The sequence below is a fragment of the Kwoniella dejecticola genome, chromosome 3 (assembly GCF_000512565.2).
Source record: "Kwoniella dejecticola CBS 10117 chromosome 3, complete sequence".
In the NCBI taxonomy this organism is placed as follows: Eukaryota; Fungi; Basidiomycota; class Tremellomycetes; order Tremellales; family Cryptococcaceae; genus Kwoniella; species Kwoniella dejecticola.
Genome location: NC_089303.1, coordinates 1,304,428 through 1,328,590, shown reverse-complemented (window position 1 = coordinate 1,328,590; position 24,163 = coordinate 1,304,428). Strand labels below are relative to the sequence as shown.

Sequence of the window (24,163 nt, the reverse complement as noted above, 5' to 3'; positions counted from 1 at the left end):
AGCGACCCGTTACTCACGTCGCGAGTGAGAATCAGAATGACCTCAAAACCACGACCCAAAGCGCAGTCACACCCACCTGGAGTTGAGCCTGATTCGCTGTCTTTGTATAATCAGGCTGACCGGATCCGAGGGTTTTGATGACGTAACAACAATTTATGACGATGAGCGAGTCTCATCTTGACGTTTGGCTGCACAAGGAATTTCTGAAATTATCAATCTTGATAATCGATAATCTCCTCTTATATAAATTGTATAGCAACATTGCCACCGAGCACAATCTCACTCTCTGCAACTCCAGAACCCGACTGTAGGGCCATCAGGAAGAGTCATTATGTCAACTTCCACGCCCAACTCGATCTTATCCAGGGGTATATCCGTCTACTCCATCCCTCAAGAATTGCTCTCCAATCTATCCGTCCGTTCGATCCAAGCGCAACCTACCGAGCCTGAACCTGCTATCAGTCAGGCCAAGCCAACGGCAAGTACACAAACAGGGAATCTGCCTGGAGGAGCGGGAATCAGCTGTCAAACATGTCCAAGTGCCAATTTCGATACTGTGGAAGAACAGCGAACGCATTTCAAGTCTGATTGGCATAGGTATAATGCCAAAGCCAAATTGACAGGGAGGACCGTCAGTGCGGAAGAGTGGGATGGTATGGTAGAAGGTAAATTCTGCTTCTCTCCATTCTTGTACTCCTCAAGCTGACGGGTGTGTTTCCTTCAGGTATCTCATCGATATCTGGCTCTGAATCATCAGGATCATCTTCGTCCGGCTCATCATCCCAATCCAAAGTTGCGAAATTGCTCAAACGCCAGAAAATATCCAATGAAGATGGCAATGATGCTTCGGACGACGACGAAGCTTTAGAATTGGCGGATCGACAAAGAAGAGCTCATTTACGCACGGCAGTAATATGGTTCTCCCCCACAACACCATTGCCGACGTTGGGCATACCCAAAGACACGCAATTTGGTATTCACCGAGCGCTGTTTCCTCCTTTCGACACTGCAGCAGACTACCTCACGGAATTGAAGAGGATGCAATTGACCGGGAATGAAGATGAGGATGGGGAGAGAAGGTTGACGTTGTTAATGGTGGCCGGAGGTCATTTCGCCGGGATGGTAGTTTCCATCAAGCCGCGAAGTAAAACCGAGAAGCAGGATGTGAAAGGTGCAGGCGAGGTCAGGGTACTAAAACATAAGACTTTCCATCGATATACCAGTGAGTCGCTAACATCGAATTGTGCTCTGCGAGACGGACCTGCCGCTAACGGTGTAATAATGTAGCTCGTAAGAAGCAAGGTGGATCTCAAGCGATAAACGATAATGCCAAATCAAAAGCTGTATCTGCCGGTGCGATGCTACGTCGGTACGGAGAAGCGGCATTACAAGAGGAAATCAGGGCGTTGATGGTGGATTGGGAAGAAGAATTAGCTGCATCCGAACGGATATTTATCAGAGCTAGCACTCATGGTAAAAAGAGTTTCTACGGATTCGAAGGTGCAGTCCTGCAGAAGAATGACGAGAGATTCAGGACTTTCCCTTTCCCTACCAGGCGTCCGGTAAGTACGAGTGACACAGAAATATCCCATTGCCGTATATGAGTCAAGCTAATTATTGGTTGATTGGTAGACCCTGCAAGAATTGCTACGTTGTTGGCACGAGTTGACCCGTATAAAAGTATCGCACCTTTCGGAAGACGCCCTGCGCGCGCTCGACGAAGAATATATTGCATCCCTCCAACCGAAGAACAAACCCATCAAACCTGTTCCGACACCGACTCCTGCTCCTGCTGCTCCGGTCCTACCAAAGCTCTCTGCGGAGGAAGAAGCGAAGATTGACCGTCGTCGTCGATTGGAAGAGATGATTCGTAAAGGTCGACTCGACGCCCTCAAACCCTTCTGGACCAAGTATCAAGCAGAATACAACCCTTCAGAGATACTGGGCCTGGCAGCGTCGAACAACCAAGAGGATATTCTGAGGTATCTACTTGAAGAAGAGAAATTGGATCCTGCGCAGCCTATAGAAAATGCGAACAACAGACGAGCATACGACTTATCGGCAAATAAGAATATACGGAACGTCTTCAGGCGTGTGGCGCATAATCATCCGGAGTGGTATGATTGGGTGGGTGCTGCAAGGGTGCCGTCGGGGCTGAGCGATGAGTTGGAGGCTGAGCAGAATAGTAAGAAGTCAGAAAGAAGGAAGGGGCTAAAAGAGAAATTAAAAGAAAGGGAGAAACAACGTGCGATAGAAGCTGTACAAGAAGAACAGGCTGAGAAGCAAGCGGAAGAGAAGAGACAAGCGGAAGAGGCGATGAAACTTGCCGCTATGACTCTGGGCTCAGGTAATTCGGGGTCAGGGACAGGCTCGAAAGGACCACAGAAGCTGGGAGGTAAAGTAGGTGGAGAAGGGCTGGGAGGGATGAGTCAGGAGATGAGGATGCAGATTGAGCGTGAACGAAGAGCCCGAGCGGCCGAAGCTAGGTTTGGGAGAGGGTAAGTCGCGATGCGATGCAACCAGCGCTCAGCCACCTTCGTATAATGCTGTACACTGCATCATGCATCATGCATCATGTGAAGTCATGTGAAATCATGATCATGATGCAAATGCCATCGTCATTCTCTTCTGTCATCCCGTTGAGGTTTTCATCCCTATTCTGCAATCAGAATTGAATATGCCCTTGACACGTGAATATCAATAACCAGTTCACGTCAGACACGGAATGAGGAAAAAGGACAAAAACTACAGCACTCGGGATTCCCAAATGGTCCCCCACTTTGATACTGACCGAGCGATATCCAACTTAACTACGGGGAGCTGACGGGACCCGGTGCTTTCTGGATATTATGGCCGTAGATGGGATTCGGGGATTTTTGCTTTGACTTGACGACATCGAGGTTGATGACCTTGATGAAGATGATGAGTGGACATGATCATGACCAGGTAACTTTACGGAACTGTATAAGACAGCTTGAAGCTGGCGATATTAAAAAACCGATGTGGCAGTCAGTGAGTTAGATTCTGTCTTGAGAGGCACGACATGTTACTCTGCGGGTGAAGAGCGAGACCGCGACACCGCGCATGTGGAAAGGGTGATATCGTCAACACCGCTATGTACAATACTTGATGTGCTGTGTTCCGCTAGCAATCCTCAATCAGGAGTCTCGCTTGAGCTTTCAACTTTGAACGAAGAACATCGGCTGAACGAGATATACTAACAAGGCGATAGGCGTGGAGAAAACGAGACCAATCCGGCAGCATGAAGATGCCACACAGCTTGGACGTTCAAACCGTATCCGCAATTCACGACATATGCATATGGTATTGACAGTGTGGTCCACTCGGACCGCAGAGCCATGAGCTGCCAATTCCGGTGGATCGGTCAACCTCGATCATGCTCATACCTAGCTGCTGACTTGCAGAGAAGGATAAAGTCGGAATCAGGCTCGATTACTACTCTACGTCACTCACGTCGTCGGTGGGGGTTATGCGTGCGACTGGGACTGATGCAGCTTCGCTTATGTCCAGACAACGCTTCCAGCGAGGATGGAAGCAGAGGGACATCCTGACATTTATCCACGTCAGACAAGGACGACAATAGCCTCGATGTAGCATGAGACGTTTAGAGCACCTCAACCTCGACTTGGCTCATGAAACATGGTCTGCCCTTTACTCGCTCATCAGCCACCTATAGCATGCGATATGTCTGTCCAAACCATCTCTGGGAGACAAAGATGCCGTCTCACGATCCCGCGGGACAGGTCTTTGGTCTTGATTCGCTCGTGAGCACAAGCGGGGCAATAGCTGGTCGGTGTTGAATCATGTTCATGTCGAAGCTTTGAGTAGATCTGGGGCAAGGGCAAGCAAGAGTCAGGTCAGCTGCTTTGAACGCTTCTTTTAGAAATGCCCAATGACCGCTTGAACATTTCGTATGAGCAATTCGATAAGAAGGTCTCGAGCTCCGCACCTGGCGACCGTGGCCAAATTCTGCACGTGGGATTTCCAAATGTAATTTAGTTTACAAAACAGAGAAGATGGCCATGTCCTGTCACTCTGATACCAAGGAGAAATGTGCGATACAAGTACTAGAAATCAGAGGATCCATCGAGAATAGCTTTAAGCGAGGTAGGTCTGGGTCGTTCTCATTTGTCGACCATGATGAGAGACTGGGTCCTAAGCCCTCGTCCGGGGACAATACGGTCTTTGCTGAAACACGACGGGCTAACAGGAAGAACGGTACGAGCGGGTATAACATAACCCACTAACTATCTTATCCTAGCCACGCGCAGAACTCCACAGTGGCTTTGGGAAGATGACCCTTGAAATGACAGAGGGCTATTTCATGCGAGAACGGACACTGCTCGGCGCGATGTCAGGAGAGGTACAACATGTATGCATGTGCAATGTACAAAATCAGCCAGAACCGAACTAACCCCCTTTAACCCACTTTATCGTATTCTTTTGCCCAACAATCCCTCGGTCGACGCCTCCGGACTCGTATATATGACTGCCCGGGACGGGTACGATACTTTCGATGACGGTATATCCACTGACAGACTCAATAAGGTGAACTGACCAGAAGCGTTCTACACCAATGCAAGAATCAGCTGACATCCCCAATACAGAAAGGATTCTCCGACAGCTGAGACATGGCTCACTTTAACGTATTCTGCTCTGCATTCACCGATCGTGTATGTTCCAGGTGGCGGTAAACCTCTTGTATTGTCTTTGCGTCTTCCTGCACCTGAACCGCTGCTCTGAGTTCGGAGGGAAGAAGTGAATCCGCCAAACCATCGATTCAGCATTCCAGGTTGTTCTTCTTCTCGACCGAATGATTGCACTGTTCCACTATTTGTTGATTCCATCAGACCTTCTCCTTCGTTTTCTGGATGAGGCTGAATAAGTCCAACGTATATCAAGCCTTGTCTACCGTACCCCTCTACTTGCCTGTAGGTCGATTTCAGCCAACCTAGTTGTTCGGGCTCGTCTTTGCCCCGCCCATGTACCCAGAACGTCAGGAGCATATGATCGCGACCTGATGTAGGGTGTTTCACGAAAGTGTGCGGTATAGGTGCGGACCCTCTAACGGGCGCTGACGAATGAGGAGAATGGGTGAATTTCAGGGGAGGTAGTAAATGTGGATTGAGCTGGGGATGTGAAACAAATGATCAGCTTGGTAACTTAGCGTGAGTTTTACTACCAGGAGTCGGCGATTCGTAGAAGTTTAGACTCACAGCGTCAGAATCACGGATCATATCCACTGCCTTGAAGTACAGTACAGAAGGCGAATTCTTGGCGAATAATTCGGTAGTGAGGGATAAAGTTAGAATGACGAAGAGCGTTCCTCCGACCAAGATGACGGCAAGATTCCCGGTCTGTTGCGTCGTTCGCACCACTGAGAAACGCATCGATCAATATATAGGTATAGACTTTAAAAGATATCTCGACCTACGTTTCCCGCCCACACCCAATTCTTTCCATGATCTCCACGTCTTCCTCCTTCCACTGGCACCCACACCGAGAGGGAATGGTCCCACGGAATCTTGCCCTTCTGTCGCTTTTCTAGCCGCCCCTGCGTTTCTCAATAGGTCGGCGGTAGCATCTGAGTTACCATGGGAGCTTGAAGAGGCGTCCGTTGCAGACTTATGGGTAGCGTATGACCTCGTGAAGCTATACGAAGGGTATAGGCTGATCTTGTGAGTTGAAATTCCTCGGCCAAGGGAGCTAGTCGATCGACTCGGATGTCTCGGCAGAGCATTGAGAACCAGTCGCAGGGATATCAGCGGTCTTGCCATGATGGACAATGCTTGCTTCCGCTCTGTTTGTGACTAAGGCTTGCTGGTAGCTGAGATACTAAGCATACCAATGACTGATTGACCAGGAATGGATCATTTGTCACCGGTTCTTGCTCTTCTCTTTGCTTGCTCGAAAGTGGAGGTTCACTGGTGCTGACTTCAATTTGATTCCGTGAGTACGAGTATTCCATGTTCTACCAAAATCTCTGGGCGTAGCGCGTCGCATCGTGAATTACTCGTACGGTCAATCATAGTGGAAAAGTTGAATTCCAGCTTATACATCTTCATTTAGCTTCCCCATCTTGCTTCCAATCACTCTCAACGCAGATAAAATAAGGAAGATAGGACAAGATGGCGTCGACAATGTATCAACGAGATCCAAGAGCGGTGAGCTAAATATTGCGTTGGAGCGTTGACGGGAGACTGGTTGAGCTGATGTCTGCGAGCTAGGGCCTCTTCTTGGGTGGAACTAGAAGTAGTGGTGCCGAAGTCAGAGATGCCAACGGTGAGTCCGGCTGCCTCACCCACAATAGAGATCTAAGCTGAGTAGACCGGTCACGCAGTCACTGCTTGTCAAACAGTGTCGAACATCCTCAAATCGTCACTTGGACCAGTAGGGTAAGTCAACTCCAGCTTTCATGTCATTGTCTTTGCAGAGGAAAAGCTGATGGGCGATGATGCTGCGACAGTCTGGACAAGATGCTGGTGGACAATGTAGGAGACGTGACCATAACGAATGACGGAGCTACAATCTTATCGTTGTTGGAAGTTGCCCATCCAGCTGTAAGCGCTACCCCACCACTCGTTCTCCACTTTGCGTATTGTGGGCTAAGTTCAGGACTTCTCCCTCTTGGTAGGCCCGAATTCTGGTTTCTTTAGCTACTCAACAAGATAAGGAAGTTGGAGATGGTACCACATCAGTAGTGTTGTTAGCTTCGGAACTACTTAGAAGAGCGAATGAGCTGGTCAGGAACAAGATTCATCCTACGACCGTTATAACAGGTTATAGGTAAGTCTTGAGCAATTTCCATTCACCTCATCAACACGATACTAGAGGCGTTCAAAGATCGTGCTGATGGGAAGGTCCCCAGACTCGCTTGTAAAGAAGCATGTCGATTCATGGCCGAACAACTGTCTACCAAAGTTGACAAACTGGGTAAAGACTCCTTGGTCAACGTCGCTAAGACCTCAATGAGCTCAAAGATCCTCGCTGCGTAAGTCCAGCCGTCAATCCACTCTTTCGCAATCTCGCTAATGAAGTATGTGTGCGCAGCGATGATGACTTCTTCGCACCTCTGGCTGTCGATGCTATGCTGGCTGTGAAGACTATCAACGCCAAAGGAGAGAAGAAGTACCCGGTCAAGGCCGTCAATGTGCTCAAAGCTCACGGTAAATCAGCTAGGGAAAGTTTCATGGTCAAAGGCTATGCCTTGAACTGTACCGTTGCTTCTCATGGTGAGTGTAACAGCCTTCCTCTTGCTCCCGCCGAATCATCAAGTTCAGGGGATCAGAATTGTGAAGAAGGTGCGCAATTGCTGATCATCCGATGGTTGTAGCTATGAAAACGAGAGTCACCAACGCCAAAATTGCATGCCTCGATATGAACCTCGCAAAACAACGAATGCACCTCGGTGTGCACATCACAATCGACGATCCTGAACAACTCGAAGCTATCCGAGCGAGAGAATCCGAGATCACCCTCGAGCGAGTCAGGAAGATCTTAGCTGCCGGCGCCAACGTGGTTCTAACCACCAAAGGAATCGATGATTTATGTTTGAAGGAATTTGTAGAAGCTGGTGCAATGGCAGTTCGAAGATGTCGAAAAGAGGACTTGAGAAGAATCGCCAAAGCCACGGGAGCGACCTTGATTTCTTCCTTAGCCAATCTGGAGGGCGACGAGACTTTCGAAGCTACTTCTCTTGGGTCTGCCGAAGAGGTCTCGCAAGAGAGAATCTCCGATGACGAATTGATACTTGTCAAAGGGACGAAGGTGGTCAACTCCTCGTCGATCGTCTTGCGAGGTGCCAACGATTACATGCTTGACGAGATGGAGAGGGCACTCCACGATGCGCTGTCGATCGTGAAGAGGACTCTGGAAAGTGGAAGTGTCGTTCCTGGAGGTGGAGCCGTGGAGACTGCCTTGAGTATCTACTTGGAGAACTTCGCTACCACTCTCGTAAGTGTTTTTTGTCTCCCAACATCATTCAATGCAACACGCAATCATGAAATAACCGACAATGCTGGATCGTCTGAAATGCGGATCAAACTAATGCTGGAATATTGAAACACGTAGGGATCGAGAGAACAATTAGCCATAGCGGAATTCGCCAACGCCCTTCTGACCATCCCCAAAACTCTCGCCCTCAACGCCGCAAAGGACTCGACCGACCTAGTAGCCAAGCTGAGAGCGTACCACAATGCCGCTCAGAACGTTGCTCTGAACGACCCGAAGAGGGGTTTGATGTTCTACGGTCTAGACCTGATCAATGGACAGATTATCGATAATCGACAAGCGGGTGTACTGGAACCTACCATCTCCAAGATAAAATCGCTCAAATCCGCTTTGGAAGCTTCGACCAGTTTGTTGAGGATCGACGATTCGATCCAGGTCGCTCCTGAACGAAAGGAAGAAGTGGATCCTCATGGCCATTAGACGGAGCCGCAACAGGAAATGCAAGGTTCGTTCATGTACAGATGACGGAAAATCGTGAATGATGATAATCATATATGCATTCACGCATTCATACGATGATGTTGAAGTTTCACATAATGCTGACCGCTACAGTTGAGGTATCAAGTGGTGCACACATACATATAAAATATGGACCATCCTGCCCATTCTGTTCAATGATCAAATCGGTCTTGCATCTATAATACAGACAAGCGAGGAACCTGCTCTAAAAGACCGTTCCATCACTGATAATCTCGACTGGGGCTGTCCGTCCGTCCAGAGGACAATCAGCGCTCGACCGAGCATCTTCGTAAAAGACAACTCACGTCCACCACCAGCTCTCTTCTCTTTCGCAATTTCACGACCTCCTTTCCAGGTCGCAGCCTCCAGGACCTGGGCCAATGTCAACTCGGCGGTCGATACGCCCAATTTCGCGCAGATGAGTTCATGTATCTCATCCCTGAGTGAGTGAGTGAAAGTCAACATCAGGGTCAACGAGCCAGTAATGAATGACCATGCATCAAACGTCACCCCCGTCCAAAGGGCAGGGCAGGAGCTTGGGGAGAACCGGTGTTTATTCACTTACAGGCAGATGACAGTCATGCTTCTCCATTCGATCACTGCAGGATGAGAAGGTTCCAATACTGGAGGCTGTTCTTCACCATTCGGATATGCTTGCAGACCGAGTGAGGGGGGCTTGATGGTCAATACGCCTAGATCAACTAAAAGTCCACCATTCCGATACTACGAGAGCAATGAAGCCATTTATCAGCCTCTCTTCAGCTGCGAGCGATGAGTAATTTAGAGCGACATTGGAGGGAAGCAGTACCATGCAGTCCGAAACGGTAAGATGACACAAGTTGGAAGGGAACCTCTACTTGCGCACAACGCAGGAAGAGAAACTCGTCATCACTGCATCTCACTTACCTCCGGCAGACCAGTCTGACCCTTTCCTTGGACTTTCCACTCAGTCTGAGATTCGATAGCCTCCACAAGGGAATAACACAACCACTGAGTCAACTTGTGGAAGACGACATAATCGTCCCCCTCGGTACGCTTTACACCCGCTTCGTCGAGAGATCTCGAAAGGGAAGGACAGGGCCATACGTCCCCCAAAGCTTCGGTAGGATGGGAAGGCAGAGTTGTCCGGGATGGCCAGATAGGGAGGAGCAGCTCGAATAGTGTAGTCCAGAATGCAGAAAGAGGTAGAGTCGTGTCGGTGATTCGGTTTGAGAAGAAATCTGTGAACCACGAGCGCGATTGGTCAGTCCATAATTTGCGCGGTATCAATTATGAAATAACTATAGTATTCGGCGTTCTGTAGAACCTCATGTAAAGGGTCCAGGAGAGAATGGTAATGAAGAGTGGGAATATTGATTCAAAGTCGCTCACCCAAGATGTCACCTGGTCTGCCGCTCTGACATATATCCTGTCTGCTCTTCAGAGCATCTCCAAGCTTGATCAAAAGATTACATCGGCCTTCCAGCCCGTCCATCGGATTCTCAGGGGATATTTGCAGGTGTTTCGCTAGGGTTTCGGGTGTAAGATCGCGTAGTCCAGTAGCTGGTTGTTATAAGCATTTCATCGTTAGCCCAAACGCATCACTCCTTCTTGGACTTCGCCTTCAATTACGATAAACATCACTAAATCCTCCATCTATAGCTAGCGATATTCTTCGCGTAAGACTCACCGTCGACCTGATATTTCCTAGCCTTGTCACTTGAGAACAAACCCGAGATGAACATATGATAACTGGCAATAGCCAACCCTTCACTTCTGCCGCCTTTCCAGCTTATTTCCCCCTGCACATCTGTCTCTGTGTAGCTCCATTTCGGTCCGGCACCGGCGTCTAGGAGGACGGATACCAAGTACAAGTCAATGAGCGCTTTGGCCCGCTCCAAGGGACCAGAACCGTCGGCGCCGGGAAAATCAGGTCTGGAAAGAAGATTGGAGATTCGGTCGTTATCGGGAGATAAGAAGTGATTTCGACGGCAATGAGCTGGATGAGCAAGATATTCAGCATGATTCAGGTCCGCCCAGCTGGGTTATGTGTGCATTATGCACGGTCAACGTTTACTCACGAGGGATTTTGGCGTAATCAGAACCGAAATCTCTCTGTTTGTCGTCAGCTGACAGAGCCCATGCGAATGAAGCAATCAAGGAGTACGGCTCACCTTGATGATGTTTATACAGTAATCTACTACACCATCCAGCTTCTCCTCGTCGAACTCCCAGTGATCTAGTTTACCCTTCTTTCCTAGCTCGTATACCTGACTGGACCTGTCTCGGATGGCTTCGAGGGAGCGCAAGTAAGTGACGATAGGAGCAGACATGTGGTTTCGTTGTTTCGCTGCGCTAAAATGTTATGGAGAGATGGTCGAGCCGGGACTATAGGAAATGATAGTTGATATGTATATGGATGGAATGAGCGATCGAGTCGGAACAGATACTTGTCACAGTCGAGAAGGCTCGTTCGCTTTGGACAAAGGAAAAGGCAAAAAGAACGTGTATATCGAATTAGAGGTCCAAGCGATCCGTGTTGGTCGGACTGACTTTGAGGAGCCAATTCGAGTCGTGACTATCAGTTCTGATGGAGATCGCTAAGTAGGCCTATGTTTGTTATGTTGGCAAAAGTCAGAGTGTCGCGACGGGTCTATCGTCTCGGAGGTGCATCGCAAGCTCTCACCTTGAGACTGAATGCACTCCGCGTCATTCGTGTCAACTGGACGTTCCGTTCAACCGGCTAAGATAACGAATCAGTCCGACTTCAGCGGATCGGATCTATCCGTGAATCCACCCGCGAACGGGCAAACACCAAAAAAATCAAGGTCTTACTGGGATTCGAACCCAGGTTACTTGGAACCGTCTGGCTCAAGGGGAGGAGATTTCGAACGAAGCTGTTCAAAACCAAGTGTCCTAACCACTAGACGATAAAACCTTTGATAAAAGGTGTTTCAGCTGATAATCTATATAGTTTCAAGTCGGGGTTGAAGAGCAAAGGCTGTTCTTGATTCAGCCGGTCAAGGGCCATGAGTATGCTGCACTCGTGCAGATAGATAGACAAGGATGATGAGATGCCATAGTAAGCTCCGTATGCAATGAAATCAGCATCCGCAGATCCGAGGGATAGTGGGGTCGGAAGAAAGACGCCACGTTCAACTGACAGCTGTTCTCTGCTCTCTGCTCTCTTTCGGTTGTTGCGTCATCCATCATCCTAGATTTCTAATACGAATGTGCGAATTCGCGTTTCCCTTCCTCAACATATGTTAACGGATGCTTTCCTGGTATTTTAACTCCGAGTCTCGATCAATCACTTCCTCAACTACTTACCTACCATCCCCCTGAACTATTCTGTCCAGCCTGTCCGTGACGCCGGCCACCTTCCCTTTGCACACGAGCGAATAATACAGGCATTCAAGGACATAGCAAGCCAAGTTTGGTCCAGCGAAACGATCTCAACGATTCATTTCAAACGGTGACTCTGCAGCTCTTAAGTCTTCAAGCAACTTGACGTGGGAATCCCGTTGAGAAGCAAAATGACCAGCCGGTAAGCGCTATTCCCAACTGAGCTCAGTTCACATCTTCCGCCAAATATCACAGACTGATGTCTTCTCTGATTCGTAGCCTGACGACCCTCTCACAACGAAACCCAACAACGCATTCCAACACCCCCTCTCCAATTCTTTATCCTCCATCAGGGCCATCTTCCGGCCGAGTCTCGCCCTTTCCCCGTCCCGGTTCGACCGCTTCGCAATACTCCGAGTCCCCTTATGGCGGGGGTATGAACAGCGGTACCGGGCCTGGCTCAGGCCTCGGCGGTTTGGGTGCCAGTCCGAACATGGGCATGGGGGTCGGCGGACAAGGAAGTGGATATACGCGGAGCACACATGAAGTTGAGGGTCAGAATGATGAGCGCCTGGAAGGATTATTGGGGAAAGTAAAAATACTGAAAGATGTGAGTCTCTTCTTCCTTTCGAGTTGCAAAACGATTATAAATGGAGGTCCTGTGCGGACGTATGAACGGATGAACGGTCGAGGTGGATGGATTCCAGTCTATAAGGAGGTCATCCTGCCAACGGATTTTTGAAATAAGGGGGCATCATGCCGATACCGAGTCGAATCGACTTGCATAAGTCGGGATTGAAAGGTTTCTACCTCCTACAGCTGTTCAGACAAGCTTCTGCTTGGACAAACATCATTCAATGATTTACAATTTCCGAGGAATTCAGAAATTCGTATATTGGACATTCCAGCTGACCACCTGCCAATTGCGCACGATGCGCTCTTTTAGATAACAGTCGGGATAGGCAGTGAAGTGCGCGACAGTAACGTCCTACTAGGCAATATGGTGAGTCAATTCAACCTGCTTCTGCTTCTGCTCCTGCGCCGCATTTCGCCCACCTCCTTTCTACCCTCTTACATCCGCTCCAAAACCCGACAACACACATATGCTGATTTGCTAATTCGTCACCACGTCAGAACGACTCTTTCTCATCTACAAGCACGTTCCTCGGCGGTACGTTCCGACGAATGAACAAGATGGCCAAGCGACAAGGCGGCAACTGGTGCTGGTTCATGGGTTTCCTCTTGATCGTCTTATGGATATTCATAATCCTTTGGTGGTTCAGGCGGTGACCCTATACTTCTGTCTTGTCTATTTTCTATTTCGTTCGTCACGGCCTCAAATCGGGATGTTTCATCAGATATGATATGATATAATATAATACCACCAGATGACAAATTCCATGATGTAAGTTATGTGATCGCTTCACATGTCATGTCATGGCATGTCATTTCATTTGGATGTTGACCTGGTTTGACTGGACTGGAAAATGTCATCCACCACACCGAAGTGACGTCGTTGCAGCTGATCATACGATCATACATCCGCGTGCCATCTTCACTGGGCTGGTCAAGACGATACAAAGTATTGACATTGTTTATGCATTTTCATTTACTTGATTTTATGTTATTCCTCATTAATCTGATTTCCGCTGCTCAACTCAATCTGTCAAGGTCAGACTTTTACCTTTCATTTCGCCCTATTATGTGAATCCCGTCTTCCGGTCCTCCAACTCTTCTTCTTCTTCAATTCCTCAATGAGGATTTGCTTTGTAACCGCAATCATCAACTATTATTTTGCACAAGCAGTGGAACACATATGTCGTACAGAGTTCACAATTTTCCGTACTGTAACAACGATTCCTTGAACCATAAAGCATAAATGGAAATTCGACAGATGCTGATGATGACCATGATGAGATGAACTTTCCGTCTCTAAGTAAGAACAAGAGGAAGATCATTTCATTGTCCTTCGACAGTCCGGCCTCTACACCTTGATATCCCGTTCTCCTAGTGACTCTCCTGGCTCGGCACATGCGAGTGAGGACTTCCCACCATTCGTAACGATTTTCCTTTTTTCGTTTCAAACTTCAATCTTATCCTTCAGACGAATAGTCCATTTCACGTTTACTTTTAAGCATTGTGTCGAATTACCATTTCGTACCGTATCTCCACAGGTTTCGGTTTCGAGATTCGGCATTCGTGAAGGCGTTGGCATCGTTGCTGCCTCTATTGCACAGTTTGACATTTTTGGGCATTTTGGTACTTTTGATCGGTCGCCGTTGTATTTTGCACATACATCACAAAGAACAGATAATCAACAGCTTAACTGTTCGAATTCCCCAATGGAGCCTTGATGTTTTAACCAGGTTTTGTAATATCGCCTGCTGCTGCTGCTGCTTTAGCTTTCTCTTCCGCCTTCCTCTTCTTGCGCTGGAGTTTCATATGTACGAGGCCCTACAATTTTGAACTCGCTTCATCAGCTAACCTTGTCTTACCGTACCGGTTGGATTGGAACGTCATGAAAGCCAGCACACTCACACAGGCATTACAGAGTGTCCTGGGGCCCATCGGACCTCTTCTCCATTCGGGAGTCTCGGTCGCTCCGCATCCAAGGCATTTTGGCGTTGCTTTCTTCATTCCTCCAGTTCCAGTATCGGTAGTGATGTTGATCGACATGCCATCCAGAGCGGAACTTGAGTTCCTCCTTTTGCCTTTCTGTATATCGAATCCATCAGTGGTATTGGCGGGATGCAGAGGTTGGATCGGCGGCGTGGATCCAGTCAGAGATCGATACGATTCCGCTGATAATTCAATCAGAGAGTCAAATGTCTGTCTAGGTGCGAAAGCTGAATTTGTTGCGGATCCATGGTCAGGGTCAGATTCGGAGCACGGTGCGATGTATGGGATAGCCGAGAGAATGTAGCTGTACATATCGGTTGCCTATGAGATCGAGATCCATCCCTTCACGTCAGCTTCACCCAAGATGACCAGTGTATGCTTCGTCAGGAATTTTAGGTAGTAAAAAGTAATCCGGAGTCAAGGACGTCACGTACCCTTGCGAATTCTTCCGGCCCAATATGTATCCCATCCATGGCTCTTCCGCCTAGAGGAGGAGTAGCCATATACCCCTCTGGCAGCGGTACGTTCGCGTACATTATACCTGGGTATCCTGCACTATGAGGGGTGTTGTCCGGTAAGTTCGGTTCCGACCATGACCTGCCCATCGACATCGTGTATGGATTCGAGAGGCTCGAGGCAGAGACAGACTGTTGCTGCTGAGGATGAGGGGGCGGCAACATCGAGCCTGACGTTGCTGGAGAAGCAGATGATACTGCACGTTGGTGTTTTGCGTTGGCATTTGCGTTTGCATAAGGCTGAAAGCGCGGCGAAGGGTTGGAACCGGTAAGTGAGAGGTGGGTATGACGAGGTGATGCAGATACCTGCCTTTGAGCGGACATAGGTGATTCGCTCGACGAATCTTGATACCCTTGACTTTGTGGCTGGGATATTTGGGATAATTGGGATGCTGAAGTTGATGAAGGACCAGGTTGCCAGGTTGTCAATCCTACTGTATCCGAAGGTACTCTACTGGAACCGCTCCAAGAGCTGTATAGGGGAGCAGGGTTCTCCGGTGTCAAGCCAGATTCCCTTACATGCGGTATTCCAGCTAAATCCATTAGAGCTACACTTTGATACCCCGCTATCCCATTCAAATCTCCTGTGAGGTTTTGCGAGCGCGATGCGGCCGAGATTGAAGCGGGGAAAGGTGATTTGATTCCTTCGAGTAGGTCGTCCGCTGAAGGACCGATTCTAGAGATCTTTTCCCGCAGGGCTTGATTGTCTGCCCCGACTCCAGACTTTGCACCAACTTCGCTTTCGACCTCGGTAATCTCCGGTATACCAGGAATGCTACCTGAGGGGAAAAGAGAGGACGAAGACTGAAGCCTTGATTCCGAGTAGTATGAGGGCAAGAACGTCGAAGGGATGTAAGGCGGTTCGTGAATTATACTGGATTGCAAAGACGATGATCGATGTTGTTGTTGTTGTGGTTGTTGGGCTTGGGAATAATGATGGGAATGATGGGTCTTGGGTAAAGGTAGATCGTTTGATGATATGGATAGAGGGGTAGGTACGTAAGGTGAAGAAGTCGCTTCTGACGAAGTGGACGGTTCGCTTATCGGAGCCGGAGCTTGATTGTTGTCGATAAGGTGTTGAGAAGTCAGGTCACCCACAGGTGCAGCCTGGTGATTCTGTCTACTCATGTTGACGTTTCGTCACATTGACATGAAAGGTCGTTCCACAATAATGATGCTTAACGGTCGTTGATGGTGATTGAGCGAGTCGTTGGAGACCACATTTGAGGTGAAGTGACAATATGGTGTCGCGTGAAGGTGACAAGCTCTGTGCGCAATGGAAATCCAATCAATTATGATGATATTTCTTCACAAACCTATGTTCAGAGCTCTAGGTTACTGACTGATGTGGATGTTAATATGATAGTGTTAGACTGTAGGATGAGGGTGGTCGGTTGGGTTTGTAGAGTAGAAGATGTCTCGGATTTCGCGGAAGTATAAATCACCGGTGCCAGTATGATGTGAGAATGAGAATCATCTCTATATATGATTCGGGTTTACCGTATCTTTGTGTTGTCTTTGGCTTGCGAATATAAAGACGATAAGCGGGAAGATGATAAGCTCTAGTCTAGTGGTAGTGATAGCATGTATCATGAAGTGATCGAGTGACAAGGTCAAGTCATCTGATCAGTGGTATCGAGGGAGGAGGAGAGGAGGGAGGAGGGGAAGGGGGAGGGAGGAAGCGTGAGATGAGATTAATTTATCAAAGTAGTAGTACTAGCATTCCGATACATCAAAAGGGTCCGAGCACGAAATAACCATACAATTATTTATTCGATTATCTTGTTATGGTAATTTGTCATTTCGACCCTGGATTAACATTATAACCGGTTACTTCCCACTCCAATCAATCTATTATGCATGTGTATGACTAAAACTACGATATCCATTTCGATTTTGTATTACCTAGATGCAGCGAGTGTCCATCCTGGTATTTAGACACACTAAACACTGACAGCAGACGCCCGACTGACAGTACCACCTTCCATAGCCAAGACCAACTTCGCAAAGTAACTATTGGGGTTACTTCTCAATGTATTAGGTGAATCGTACTCCAATACTTTGCCCGAGCCTAAAACCAGGATCTTGTCGTAATCCATCACAGTCGATAATCTATGAGCGACCGTCAATACAGTCGTAGAGGATGGTAAATTTCGGATTGATCGTTGAATTAAGGCATCGGTCTCAAAGTCCACGGAAGCAGTTGCCTAACAGACCAGACCGTATTGCGCGTCAGCTTTGTCCGCCAACGCCAGACCGTTTCCACGATTCATGCAGTCGGGGTAGAAACAAGTGAGACATAGTAAAGACGCACCTCGTCCAATATTAACACTTTACTATTCCTGACCAAAGCTCGAGCGAGCGCAACCAATTGTCTTTGACCTTGACTCAAATTACCTCCAGCAGCTGCGATCTGGGTATCCAATGTCAACCTTTGCGGCGTGGCCGTTCCACCTTCTTGACCTGGTTGTCTAGTCTGACCCAATCCAGACGATTGTAGGGCATCATTGAGCTCGGCATCATCGTGTTCGCCAAATGGATCAAGGTTGAACCGCAAACTACCAGATAAGAGTACCTGCAGACGAAGACCAATACTCCATCAGTCATGCACACTGTTGTCCTTCGCGGAAGCAATGTGATACTCACGGGATCTTGAGGTATGATAGTGACTTGACTTCTCAGCGCATGCAAATTAACGTCCTCCGTTCTTCGTCCGTCAATGATCACGCTTCCAGTGGTAGGTATCATCCTTAATAAGGCAAGCGCCAAAGTGGATTTACCACTACCTGTTCTTCCGACAATACCGACTTTCTCACCGCTTGCAATGGTCACTTTGAGCTTGTCAAGTACCGTCGGTCCGTCAGGAGAGTATTTAGCTGATAGCTTGTCGAGGACGATAGATCCGGAAGTCGGCCATGCGGCAGGAGGCTGCTTAGATTCGGTAGACTTTGGTTCTTGGTCAATCACCAGATAATCTTCGATCCTCTGCAAATGGCTTGGTAAGCATTCTGATCATATTGTGTGAAACGCTTGCTCACCTCGACCGAATTTCCTTGAACTTCCATCTCATTGACCAATCTTACCCACCACTACAACGAAGCCCGAGTCAGCTTCTGCGCAAAAATTCGGCCATTGACGTGGCTTACCAGGATCATCGCGGAGAAGGAGATAGCTTGACTCAACGCGAAACCAGTAGTCGAAGCGTCGAGCCTTGGACCGTAGACCAGGAACGCAGCGAGGAGCGAGGCGAAAAGACCACCTAGCATGTCGATTCGGACAGTGACCCATCGATTGAGATTGTAGCTATGATCCACAGGTCAGTAGAGGCGCTTCGGTGGTAAATTGACCTCAGATCGAAAGCTTACAACTGCGAGAATTAAGCGAGTCAGCGATATTCACGGGATATGTACTCGAGGATGCACTTACGGCAGTAGCAGCTCTGGTGTATTTATCAGCCTTTCTTTGAGCTTCAGCTCGCAATTTCCTGCCAAACGACGGTCAGCTCTCGAGACTTGGCAATAGGTGTCAATTAGGCTTACTGCTGAGCCCCGTATGCCCTAATAGAGACAATCCCGTTGACAGCAGCGGAGAAGTGGGAGAACAGCGGTGATTTCGCATTCGACATCTCTCGCTATTCATTCGGTGAGCAATAGTTTCCCATCGCGACAGTACATCCAGATCCGGCTTACCTTGACACTGAGCTGACTGTGAATGTAAACTTCACCTAACAGAGCTCCGACTGCACCAATTATGACAGCGGGGATTGAGAAGATAGGTACTAAAGCAATGACTACTGCGAATTTCAGGACAAGACCAGTGGTGATATCTGCAACTTCCGAGAATGTCTGAGATGGGTATCAATGTCAGTGGACAGGCGGTCTGATCCTTCGGGCAGGACTTACGTCGGTGAAAGATCCATCGACGTTTTTCATATCCTGCACAATTCGTTCAATCAGCTCGTGTCCCGTAGGATCAGGTGAGGGGGATCAACCTACTTTGGTGAACCTAGAGATGATTCTTCCCACAGGTGTCGAGTCCAGGAACCTCATATAAGCGCCAAATATCATATTGGTCAATTTCCTATGGATCTCTCTCGACCCCTTGATGGCTCCCACGTAGAACAGGACCGCTGAACCAGCTAAAGATCCCAAGCTCAGAAGCACCCAGACAATGTATAACCCGAGATAGTACACGGCCGAAACCCGTTCAGGATGTTCCGACTCTTCGTAGGCTCTCGCCCACCTTCCAAGCCAATACGTCTGGAAAGCGTTGAATCCTTGCCCACCTAATACCAGGATGAAGTATAAAAGCCAGAAAATTGGTCCACCAAACGTACTGTCATTTGCGAGCTCATCAGCTACTCAATGTACCACTCGGAAGCAGACAGAATCGGTGACAGGCAGATCACTCACGAGAAGAAGGAGATCAAAGCCCGTTTCGATATTCTGCCTTCACTCTTCTCTTCGTCTTTAACCAATTTATGGGAAGGTTTCTTCTCTTCCGCCTGTTTCTCAGCCGAGATAGCTTCATCCGTAGCTTTCACATCTTCTTGAGCTTCTTTCTCGATATCTTCATCCGGTAACTCAGCATCTTCGATCAGGCCTTGAGACTTGACGCTTCCATCTTGATTGAAAGCCAACATATAGTCCGCAATGGGGGCAGCGAGGCCGACGTGATGTGTTATAAGCAAGACTGTTCGATCTCTCATGAGATCTCCTTTGAAAAGATTATCGATAATCCATCTTGAAGTCAAAGTATCCAGCGCGGAAAAGATGTCATCGAGTAAGACGATATCGGTCTTTGAGTAGACAGCTCGGGCCAGAGTCAATCTAGCTTTCTGACCACCACTAAGAGTGATTCCCTTCTCTCCGACTTCGGTATCATCCCCATCATCGAAAAGCTTGAGATCAGGTTCAAGGGCACAAGCGCGAAGGGTGTTGACGTATCGATCATGTTCGTATGGTTCGCCGAAAAGAATATTGTCTTTGATTGAGTCTGACATACACCAACTCTCCTGAGCCGCGTATGAAACTCCTCCTTCTCGGGGCAAGTGGAAGAAAGATCCTTGCTTTTGCTCGAAGTGCAATTCGCCAACAAGGGCCTATATGAGGGCGAGTAAGCTATACTCCACGAGCCTCACATAGAGTGGCGTACCTTGAGAAGAGACGATTTCCCACTACCAGTAGGACCAGTGATCAGATTGATTTTACCCTTGACGAAGGTAACATCGGGAATTCTCAGGCTGAAATCCTGGGTATTTCCACTCTCTACGGGACCCCAGCTGAAGGTAGCGTTTTTAATTTTGATCAATCCTTCGGTTTCAGCCTCGAGCTGTTCGCTAGTCTTGATGGTGGCGATCTTGCCCTCCGAATACTCGTCAATCATCTCGCTCTGAGAAACCCGCCCGTCAGCATCGGCACTTAGACTCAGGAGTAATGGAACAGAGAGCGTACCGAAGCAAGGAACTTGTTGATTCGCTGAACCGAGACCCAAGCGGTGACAAAGGCGTTAATAAGGTAGAAGCACTGCAAGTCATTTCAGCATACGATCGCTCTGCTAGACCACATGACTCACCATTCCCATCTGACTTTTGACAAGCTCGAACACCACCATACTAGTGAACACTGCGCAACCTGTCAGCAACTGCTACGGGTCCGAGACGATATGAACGACTTACCAGTAGCAGCAGAAAGCTGTTTGCCTTGTACAAGCGTGTACATGGCGAAGGTCACCACCATGGTCAGGACGGGCAGGATCTGATTGAGGATGATGACAGCTCTAAATGGCAAAATGCGCGTAAGCTAGAGCAGTCGGAGTATGGAATTCGAATGCGCGCTTACAGTGTCATCAATCTTCTTTGCCAGATCAAATGCAGCTCGTCTTCCCGTTTAGCAGCGATTCTTTCCTTAATCCTATCTTCCCAGCCAAACATCTTGATCATTCTCAGAGCTCCAATAGCCTCAGTGATGGAGTCCACTCGGGAATCAGTAGCGGCCATTCTTCGATGCTGGAACTGCGCGTTGAGCTTGGTGATGAGACCAGGAATTGGAAGCGTGATGACCATGGTCAACATCCCCACAAGAGCACCTGCAATAACCCAACTGTCAGCCGCGAGACCCATGAGCGATCAAGCTGAGGGACAACTCACTCCAACTGAGAATTCGGTATAACAGATATATGCACAATGCAAGCTGTATAGGTGTATAGACGAAGACAAGAGCAAGATCTCGACCTAGACCGGGTACGTCAGCTAGGCTTTCCACCTGCCATTACATTCAAAGCTCACCTTCTAGAACCGATTCTACGTCCGCAGCCATCAACACATTGATCTTTCCCGCCAAGCCTTGACCTTTGGTCTTCTTAGCTTCCTCGTCAGCAGCAGCCTCTTTATCGTCCTTTTTGCCCTTATTGGAGCCATTTGAACTTCCTACTTCCGTATTTTCGTTTGATTCCGGGCCATCACCGCTTAGAACCGCTTCTGTGCCTCCAGGAGCTGGTTCAGTGAGGTCTTCGATTCTGATCTCAGGTCCTGTACCGTTTGCAGTCCCCTTCTCGCTGCCATCATCAATGGCATCCTTCATCCGCAGTCTCAAGGCGTGGTCGAACAGCAATTGCGTTAAAAGGGCTTCACTTCTGACGAGACATCGAGTGGTGGTGAAAATGTAGTATTGGATAGTCAAAGAACCGATGGTCGGACCGATAAAGAGGAAAGCAACCCAAACGATGGGCTTCAATGTAGCCCCTTCTCCATCTTTCTCGAGGTAATCCAACAGTTTGTTGATACCGACAGAGCCGGCCATCTCAGCCACGGCAGATAGAGCTGCCATGGCACAAATGATGATTACCTCCTTCCTGAAAACGTCGAGCAACCCAATCAGAAGGTTGCGAGGCTTGAGACCTTTCTCCCGACGTCGAATGGGATCCAAGGTATCGATGTGTTTCTGCCGGACGAAGCATTAGCGGGGGACCTATTCGGCAATTTGACAATTGACTCACGCTGTAAAGAAGTTCGGCGCGATCGTAGTCTGCCAAGGGATGCTAGAAAGCTTTGTCAGCTTGATTCATTGCGCTTCATAGCTGACGTACCAGATCATCGTAAGGCAAAGAAGGAGTCTTCCATGCTCTCCATACTAGTCCAGTCATATACTCGTAGAAGATGTAGAATAGCCATGGAGCCGTCTGCTCTGGATGAATCTCATTTTCCGGCGTAGGGTTTAACGGGTCAGCCGGGACGTATGTTCTGGGACGGAGTAAGGGGATGAAAACAGCTGCAACAGAGAGAATCGCAACTCTTGACCAGGTGACGGCGTTGTTCAGATCGGATGGGACAAGATTATAGGTCAACAGAGGCCATAGATCTCTATAGGCGTAGATGGCCCATCCGACGACGAGAAGAGTATCGACGTGAGCAATCAGATGTCTTCGAAGAGGGGTAGCCGGTCGTAGGCAGAGCAACAGAAAGGCGAAGATGAGAGTGTAAGTCTGCGTGTCATCGGGAAATACAAGATCAGCTAAAATAGTTCTACAGATCGGCTGAGAGGTTTGATCATGAGCTTGATTCGGGTCCACTCACGTAAAATCCGACGACACCGAATTCTCCCCATTCCAAACTCGAGTAGTCGTCCAGGGTTGGTTTTCTATGCTTTTGTTTCCTGTGCTTCTTCTTCTTACCCCAATGTCCAGTGATGTCTATTGCCTCGTCATCGTTCATCAAGCTTGGTCGTGCTTGATCATCCGGAGACTCCGCCTGTATGGCAGCGTATACCGTGAGACCAAGAAGGGTAGCGATGCACAACGTTCTGAGCACCTCGAGGAAGAAGAGGATCGAGCCGTATTCTTTCATTGACCGTATATGAGCTCGGAAGTCCGACCATAGACCTCCTGAAGGCATATATGGCTCAGCAGGACTTGGTTGAGCAGATTCAATCTCCTCGACCTCGTCTCCATCCTCATCTGCCAAAATGGGTTGATATTCTTTCTTCGGAAATAGTGATATGATGAACCGATATATTCTTGGTATCGTGAACGACAAGAGCAGGATTCCGGCAGAGATGAACACTAATATAGGGAAGAAGAAAAGTGTATGCCTGACTAAGAATGGCGGTGGGCTAGGATTGAGATTAGCGTTGGCCGTTAATTGAGACAGCAGAAAGGAATAAATGAGCATCGGTCGGTGTACTTACTGATTCTTCTTTGATTTTGCAGCTGATATCTCCACTGCGTCAGACAAGACGGCGAAGACGGACTGAGCGTTGACGCTATCCATCTTGACCTATTTTGCTTGATCGTCGCAGTCTTCAGAGAATAGAAATGTAATATAGTTTTCGAGTAGATTGATCAAAACGTTATCTCGGGTATCTCGTTGTCTGCACCCAAATAGACGCTTAGTCAAGCTGATTAGACTTTTAGTGTTGTCGTCATCACTTTATCCATTGAGCCCATATGGTACACACGACAGGCACCACGATTGGACCCTCTCTCACCGTCGGGCTGATGGAGTCCGGATCCTTTTCGACTCCTGCGATATACCAGGCGAAAGACTGGACGTGTAACGCAGCTAATATGTCGGCGGAAGCCTGCATGCGGCGACGTGCATTACTATCGTCATCCCGTGCGAATATCGACTGTGCGGCCTTTTATCGGTTTAAGCTTGATTAATCCCGGCAAGCGACAATGACATGTAACTCGCGAGCGAAATCTTTCGTCAACCCTCCGAGGATCTACTTACAGCTGATAAGACATTGCAAGTATGACTGCGTACGACTCGACCAATCTACTGGACCAATCATTCGATCTTGCTATGCAGCCCCGTCTATGCAGATACACTAGCGCACAGATCCCATGCAACCGGGAAGGCGGATCATCAAGCTCGAACGGTTGTTATCGCAATCTCGTCGGTGGCTTAGCTTGTGAATATTCATCAATCAACAGAAGAGCCTGGGACGGTGTTGACTGACATATCATGATACTAATGCTCACATTCGCAAAATGCAACGTACCGTTCTTTCTGTTCGTTCTCCTTTTTCCCCTCTTGTTGGTTGGTTCACCCTTTCTTCTCTATTGCACATCGACTGACTTTCTATTTATCGGATAGACTTCACTAAACTTTCTTTTCTTCTCTTTCGCTCCTCTTTGGGGCCGTGCTCCGCTCATATTGACCTGATATTCGATTTCGCTCTTCTTTTACCTGTCCTTGTGGCCTTGTCTCTTATCGT

The 24,163-nt window shown here is 48.3% G+C and overlaps 7 protein-coding genes and 1 non-coding gene across 8 annotated transcripts; 3 read left to right on the top strand and 5 right to left on the bottom strand.

Annotated features, from left to right (window-relative positions):
• Positions 1 to 331: 331 nt before the first annotated feature.
• I303_102874 (uncharacterized protein) lies at positions 332 to 2,502 on the top strand (the record flags this gene model as incomplete). Its single annotated transcript, XM_065968643.1, has 4 exons — positions 332 to 665; positions 725 to 1,222; positions 1,288 to 1,562; positions 1,633 to 2,502. 4 exons carry the CDS (start codon positions 332 to 334, stop codon positions 2,500 to 2,502), a joined length of 1,977 nt encoding a protein of 658 aa, XP_065824715.1.
• A 241-nt stretch (positions 2,503 to 2,743) lies between these two features.
• Positions 2,744 to 2,858, bottom strand: I303_102873. The gene has a single exon (XR_001936497.2). It is a non-coding gene; the product is annotated as a 5S ribosomal RNA (ribosomal RNA).
• A 1,593-nt stretch (positions 2,859 to 4,451) lies between these two features.
• I303_102872 (uncharacterized protein) lies at positions 4,452 to 5,798 on the bottom strand (the record flags this gene model as incomplete). The annotated part of the gene is made up of 4 exons (XM_018406219.1): positions 4,452 to 4,589; positions 4,662 to 5,150; positions 5,238 to 5,398; positions 5,456 to 5,798. The coding sequence occupies 4 exons, from the start codon at positions 5,796 to 5,798 to the stop codon at positions 4,452 to 4,454; spliced, it is 1,131 nt and encodes a 376-aa protein (XP_018264713.1).
• Positions 5,799 to 6,149: 351 nt separating this feature from the next.
• I303_102871 (T-complex protein 1 subunit alpha) lies at positions 6,150 to 8,451 on the top strand (the record flags this gene model as incomplete). The annotated part of the gene is made up of 9 exons (XM_018406218.1): positions 6,150 to 6,185; positions 6,249 to 6,303; positions 6,362 to 6,416; positions 6,488 to 6,581; positions 6,656 to 6,807; positions 6,890 to 7,012; positions 7,072 to 7,253; positions 7,355 to 7,974; positions 8,092 to 8,451. 9 exons carry the CDS (start codon positions 6,150 to 6,152, stop codon positions 8,449 to 8,451), a joined length of 1,677 nt encoding a protein of 558 aa, XP_018264712.1.
• A 244-nt stretch (positions 8,452 to 8,695) lies between these two features.
• Positions 8,696 to 10,802, bottom strand: I303_102870 (uncharacterized protein; the record flags this gene model as incomplete). Its single annotated transcript, XM_018406217.1, has 8 exons — positions 8,696 to 8,733; positions 8,796 to 8,929; positions 9,056 to 9,213; positions 9,397 to 9,710; positions 9,862 to 10,032; positions 10,160 to 10,468; positions 10,551 to 10,584; positions 10,644 to 10,802. 8 exons carry the CDS (start codon positions 10,800 to 10,802, stop codon positions 8,696 to 8,698), a joined length of 1,317 nt encoding a protein of 438 aa, XP_018264711.1.
• A 1,203-nt stretch (positions 10,803 to 12,005) lies between these two features.
• Positions 12,006 to 13,104, top strand: I303_102869 (uncharacterized protein; the record flags this gene model as incomplete). The annotated part of the gene is made up of 5 exons (XM_065968642.1): positions 12,006 to 12,016; positions 12,094 to 12,260; positions 12,333 to 12,424; positions 12,761 to 12,817; positions 12,949 to 13,104. 5 exons carry the CDS (start codon positions 12,006 to 12,008, stop codon positions 13,102 to 13,104), a joined length of 483 nt encoding a protein of 160 aa, XP_065824714.1.
• A 1,068-nt stretch (positions 13,105 to 14,172) lies between these two features.
• On the bottom strand, positions 14,173 to 16,076 carry I303_102868 (uncharacterized protein; the record flags this gene model as incomplete). Its single annotated transcript, XM_018406215.1, has 3 exons — positions 14,173 to 14,268; positions 14,353 to 14,754; positions 14,868 to 16,076. The coding sequence occupies 3 exons, from the start codon at positions 16,074 to 16,076 to the stop codon at positions 14,173 to 14,175; spliced, it is 1,707 nt and encodes a 568-aa protein (XP_018264709.1).
• Positions 16,077 to 16,891: 815 nt separating this feature from the next.
• On the bottom strand, positions 16,892 to 23,214 carry I303_102867 (uncharacterized protein; the record flags this gene model as incomplete). The annotated part of the gene is made up of 23 exons (XM_065968641.1): positions 16,892 to 17,155; positions 17,263 to 17,523; positions 17,595 to 17,933; positions 17,987 to 18,037; positions 18,095 to 18,120; positions 18,233 to 18,251; positions 18,375 to 18,432; positions 18,488 to 18,579; positions 18,638 to 18,793; positions 18,851 to 18,883; positions 18,944 to 19,283; positions 19,361 to 20,049; positions 20,103 to 20,339; positions 20,402 to 20,473; positions 20,523 to 20,572; positions 20,626 to 20,726; positions 20,789 to 21,035; positions 21,097 to 21,180; positions 21,235 to 21,889; positions 21,945 to 21,986; positions 22,035 to 22,430; positions 22,522 to 23,056; positions 23,132 to 23,214. 23 exons carry the CDS (start codon positions 23,212 to 23,214, stop codon positions 16,892 to 16,894), a joined length of 4,830 nt encoding a protein of 1,609 aa, XP_065824713.1.
• Between the last annotated feature and the right edge of the window lie 949 nt (positions 23,215 to 24,163).